Source organism: Hesperophylax consimilis, chromosome 3, assembly GCF_061612785.1.
Source record: "Hesperophylax consimilis isolate HC1 chromosome 3, BYU_Hcon_1.0, whole genome shotgun sequence".
Classification (NCBI taxonomy): domain Eukaryota; kingdom Metazoa; phylum Arthropoda; class Insecta; order Trichoptera; family Limnephilidae; genus Hesperophylax; species Hesperophylax consimilis.
In genome coordinates, this window is record NC_142838.1 from 7,461,647 (window position 1) to 7,467,646 (window position 6,000).

The 6,000-nt window shown below is 34.9% G+C and overlaps 1 protein-coding gene across 1 annotated transcript in view; it reads left to right on the top strand.

The window, feature by feature from the left end:
• Positions 1-5,366, top strand: part of Lrrk (Leucine-rich repeat kinase) — a 99,968-nt gene extending 94,602 nt beyond the window's left edge. Inside the window, exons 51-52 of the mRNA XM_089647564.1 lie at positions 806-1,084; positions 1,527-5,366. Of these exons, the coding sequence (XP_089503690.1) occupies positions 806-1,084; positions 1,527-1,610 (363 nt within the window). The 3' untranslated portion in view covers positions 1,611-5,366. The remainder of the gene's footprint in view (positions 1-805; positions 1,085-1,526) is intronic.
• Positions 5,367-6,000: the final 634 nt, after the last annotated feature.

Below are 6,000 nucleotides of genomic sequence, written 5' to 3' on the forward strand. Positions count from 1 at the left end.
GTTACTCTCGGAAAGGAGGTGATTTTACATGATATTCTAAGGAAGATGCGACCGATCTCTGAGGCAAACTGCAGGCAAATTCAAACTGCGTAAAATATATTGCTAACTTTTGACGAGCCTTACTTCGTGTTAGTTAAAAATAGAAAGCTGCTAGTCGAAACCGGCGAGCATCACTCGGGCTAGCAGAAATTGGAACGCATTTAGCGCGCGAGCGTGACTCGTTCAAAAGCATTAAGTGGTTGAACAATATCTACCTCCATATATATTGTAATTTGGGAGGATGGTATGGATACCACCGCCCTGGGAACCATTTATTGGAAAACTAATACCCCTGCCATAGGTCACCCCAAGTGGTTCGCTATGTTTGATGACTAAGCAGGGGCACCCGGGTTCATGGGATGAGGTTTATCTAGGTCTTGGCAGCAGATGCATTTGCCTACCCGCTGCTTGACAGGCCGGTTGGGAAGAGACTGGTCGAGGAAGACCTTTTGGCTCCGACCGGACTCTCTCGACCCGTTGCTTTTCACCGCAGTAGGAGGGATGAATTCATACTTCCGTCACTCCTGGACACGTTGGCCCCCAGATTCCTACCCCCCCCTGATACAATTTTCCTTTCCAGAACTTCCTCTCCTTCCTTTCCCTAAAAAGACCCTCCACAGAGCATCCCCAGAGATGACATAGGCCCTGAGAGATTTTTTTCCTCTGGGCCTCCTGTGTGGAGCTAATGTAAAAAAATAATAATATAAAAAATCTTTCCTAAAAAATATCATTGAAATTATTAATCTCTTTTTCCTTTGTGTTTCAGGTGACGTCATTGGCTGTACTAAATGATGATGTATACATCGGTACCACCTGGGGTTGTATCATCATCGCTGAGAGAGAGACCCTGAGACCTGTTACCATATTCAGACCTTACGAGGAAGAGGTCCGCGCCATCATTCCACTGCCCGCCTACTCCAGCCCTGAGGGGACAGACACGGAGGGACACATCGGGGAGGGCTGCGAGGATAATCCTCCCCTCATCGCCACCATTGGAAGGGGCTACAGGAGCCTGCTTGCCCGCTACACTGATACTTCTAATACGGTGAATACAAATTGCCCTATTCTTCCCCATTTCCTACCACCTCACAACTTTACCCAATCGGTGGTGCCATAGTCTCTTTACTCACTGACAACTACTTATGTATGATGTACACATTAATTATAAATATTTAAAATTGTCAGATTGCTGCATAATTAACAAACTTTTTACTTGAGCTCTTCCAATCTATTATCGATCATTAATTAGGTATGTCCAAACCTAATAATTTATTAAAAATATTTTATCGTATCTTTAGAGGCATATCGCTGGTAGCACTATTGTAACTTGTAACCCGTCCATCTTTCCGTTACATGCGTCATTTATCTGAAAAGGCTAAAGGGTTACAGCAGAGCTCTCAGCGTCAGTCATATTTATGCATTGTTCTTTTACTTAAAATGAAAGTTCGTATACTATTAGTATAAGTAATAATGGGCATTAATTTCAGTCGACCCCAGCATCTAACGTGTCCCAGGGCCCCGGGGTGATGCACTGCCTGCTCTGGCGGGCGGAGCACTGGGCGGCCAATTGATCCGCCCTGCACCTCCATCACTCCACCCGCATGCTGCTGAAGCAATGCTTCGCGCTGCCCTAATCATCCATCCAACCACCAAACCAGTTGCCGAGAACTTCATCAGAGGGGCAGAGAGTTCTCTAACGTTTTTATCAGTATAGCAAATTTATCCATTGTCAAATTGTTCACTAGCCGCAAAGGGAATACAATAGTGTTTTGTATTTCCTCGTAGATATTGTGCTATGACGAGCTTCGGGGGAGAAATACTAACACATATTAGAAACAATGATCTGAAAGTCGAGAAAAATACCAAAACATTTCATTTGCAAATATCTCCGCGTGTAAAATTGATTATTTAATAATGAATAACCCTTTACTCCTCTTTCAGACTGTTTTATTTTTATCGTTCTTGATTATTATGTTGCGAGTGGTGCAAAATTTTGATCTTTTTGGCAAATTACGCTGCTGTAAATATGAAATCGGACTGCAGGTTGTGCACTATTGCTACAATTAAATAAATCATTTTTGTTTTATTTCTGCTCTAGATAATGCGTAAAACATCTTGACCTCGTGATCTATTTCATTTTAATCCTTTCATTACAGTCATTCTTTATTTTGTTTTGACAAAAGGCATGAATATATAAATGAAATTAATTAACAATATAATAATAGTTTGTGGTTTGTGGTTGGGACGTTCTTGAATTTTTAGCTCACAGTCTTATCTTCTGTTCTGTGGGTCTTTTGGTTCCATGATGGCCAATTTTTAATAATTTCATTTGACTCACCGGGGGATATCACCCACATTATAGTGTCTGCTAATATTTTATCTGGTAAGACTTGAAACTAATAAGTACTATGTAGCATGTTTTAAAATTGTTTTTGGACTATCATTTTATAACAAAATTGATAATATGCTTGATTGCTTTGACTTACATTCCTTTCGAAGGTATTTCATAAACTACAATTTCCATCCCTGACAGTACAAATGTTACATTCATTTAAATTCTATTTCTGCAAATCAGTGTTTATATTTCAAATGAATTTCTGGCGTATTTTTTTAACTAGAAGAAAATAGAAAGTTCTGACTTAGGACAGTTTGTTGTTGTTTCAGAGAATTTGAACAATTCTTCGAATTAATTTTCAAGTTCTGTTATTGTTTCAGTTCTGTCAAGTAACTGGCCTATAATGATATAATAACAGAACTTGAATAGGACATTCAAAGAACTCGCAAATGACCGTTGAAATTTGATGAATTGTTAAAATTTTATGAAACAACTCATCATTAATTAGTTTTAATTTTCGTTTTTAATTGATTGATAGTGATTCTGAATTCGTTGCAAATAATTATGTAGATATTAAATCAGTGATGAAATTTTATGCATCATTTTTGATGACAGAATGTTCTAGATAATTATTTATCAATGTTTTCCATTATTTCATTATTTATATTATTAATTTTTACTAAAGAAAATCTTTCTTTGTGCGTCATACAAAATTAAAACTGTAAAATTTATGCAGATGCACATTATGTTAATATAATATATTATACATAATAATATATGTAAATCAAAAAAAAAATCAAATTTAAAACTATGTATACTAGTCCCAGCAAGAGCTCGTACGGACGTCATCGACGTTCATCCTCGTCCTTCTTACGCGTCTTGTTTGAAAACTAGAAAGATGAAGTCATGTACAATCTCTCGCTGGAATTAGTATAGTACGTTTTCGAGTTTATACACAATGATATGCATGTATGTACAACCTTTATTTGGATTTTCCAAGTCAATGTATGTTTTTCATTTTGATAAAAAATTTATGACATTTATTTTTATCTGTGGGATTTGGGTTTTTCATTATCTGATCAATAATTAGTTTTATTGATATAATAATTAATTCCTGACTGTAATCTTCAATAATAAATCATTCTTTTATTTGTTGTGAATAACAATCATTTTATCTTTTAATCAATTAGTTTTGAAGATTTCCATCAATAAATATTTTTTGTTGTCAATATTCCTCAAATAACAAAAAAGTATTTTTGACAAAACATTTCAAGTTAACTTTTTATTCTCATTTTTTTAAGTTGAATGGGTAAATAACAAAACCTTCCAACTGGAAATAATTGGTTCTGGCACTCAATTCCCAATACTCATTTATATTGTATGTTTATGTGTAACAAGAAGATTAACACAGAGGAGTTTGTTGCGAAATTAAAATAACAAACATTATTCCTTCATTGTTATGTAGTTGTTTACTAAACAAGTGTTAAATCCTGAATAACATTGACATAGTTTAGAAACCTAAAATATTTTTTATTGATTTATTTTGTAAACTTTAACATCTGTTCATGATCTTTAGACAGCTGTTTTTCGTGTTTTTAATACAGTCTAGCCGTGACGTATTTTCCTTGTTATTTAGAAAAAATTTGTGCATAAATTAAAATGTACTAATTGTGTTTTTTCTGTCTTTATAATGTATGAATGAACACACAATCTTTGATGAAAGGGCATTGAGTTAGAATACAATTTATGAATCCACTGATCTGCTAACCATTTAAATTTGCTTTAAAATTTAAATTAATTACTTTTATTATGCTGAATTGTGAACAGCTTGACTGTACTATAAGGCCGGAGGAAATGAACAATGAACCATTAGTTTGGCTGTACTATGAGGTCGGAGGAAATGAACAATGAACCATTAGTTTAGCTGTACTATAAGGCCGGAGGAAATGAACAATGAACCATTAGTTTGGCTGTACTATAAGGCCGGAGGAAATGAACAATGAACCATTAGTTTAGCTGTACTATAAGGCCGGAGGAAATGAACAATGAACCATTAGTTTGGCTGTACTATAAGGCCGGAGGAAATGAACAATGAACCATTAGTTTGGCTGTACTATGAGGCAGGAGGAAATGAACAATGAACCATTAGTTTGGCTGTACTATGAGGCCGGAGGAAATGAACAATGAACCATTAGTTTGGCTGTACTATAAGGCCGGAGGAAATGAACAATGAACCATTAGTTTGGCTCTACTATGAGGCCGGAGGAAATGAACAATGAACCATTAGTTTGGCTGTACTATGAGGCAGGAGGAAATGAACAATGAACCATTAGTTTGGCTGTACTATGAGGCCGGAGAAAATGAACAATGAACCATTAGTTTGGCTGTACTATAAGGCCGGAGGAAATGAACAATGAACCATTAGTTTGGCTGTACTATGAGGCCGGAGGAAATGAACAATGAACCATTAGTTTGGCTGTACTATAAGGCCGGAGGTAATGAACAATGAACCATTAGTTTGGCTGTACTATAAGGCCGGAGGTAATGAACAATGAACCATTAGTTTGGCTGTACTATAAGGCCGGAGGAAATGAACAATGAACCATTAGTTTGACTGTACTATAAGGCCGGAGGAAATGAACAATGAACCATTAGTTTGGCTGTACTATAAGGCCGGAGGTAATGAACAATGAACCATTAGTTTGAACAACATACTTAGCAGACTATTTCATTTGCATTATTTTCTTTTAAAAAGTTGTATATTCTATATGAATAAAAAATAATAATCTGCAGTCAATTAATTAATTTATGCTTGTAATATTATATTGCATTTCATTATATTTGCATTTCTTTTGATTTGCAAGACGCTTAATGCGCATTTAATTTAACCAATTTATCAAAATTTTAAAAATTGTCAAATATTAGTTTTTAAAAACAAATTATAATTTTGAAACAGCTGCTGTATTTCATGTTTATCTTTAAATATGCTTAACCTACTTACATGTGGTTGTGTTTTGTGAAAACCTTCAACGGTGTTACAAAATGATATTATTGTTTGTGATTTTACTTAATATTTTAATATTTTCTTGCACATCTAATTTCATCATCATTTTCATCATCTTTTCTGTTTTAGGATTTTCAGTATTATTTTTTTTATATTATTCCACCGTAACCTTAACTGATCTCACAATTTTAATCAACCTTAAGTCACTAATTTTAGGAAAATAATGAACAATTATACATAATGTGGATATTTTGTTGTGATGTATGAAAAGTTGCTTGAAAGGGCTTTTCTTATGTTTAGTTACTAGATCTGAATAGCCAGATAATTCCCAACATTCCTCTTTCCCTTCCCCTCCACAATTTTCTCCTGCATTTCAAGATTCTAATCAGGGATACCATACTCCCACTGATTCCAAGCATTGTTTATAAATATTATGTGTTATCATATAAACAAATACATACTATTACTTTTCAACTACTATGTAATGGCAACTCGGATGTTTCCCTACAAATAGCAGCACCAAATAACTATTATGCTTGTGCTACTCTTATAACTATTTTACGTGTGTTTATAAAAAGCTTCTAACCTTTTAAGGTCGTTGACATGTTCCGATGTGACGACA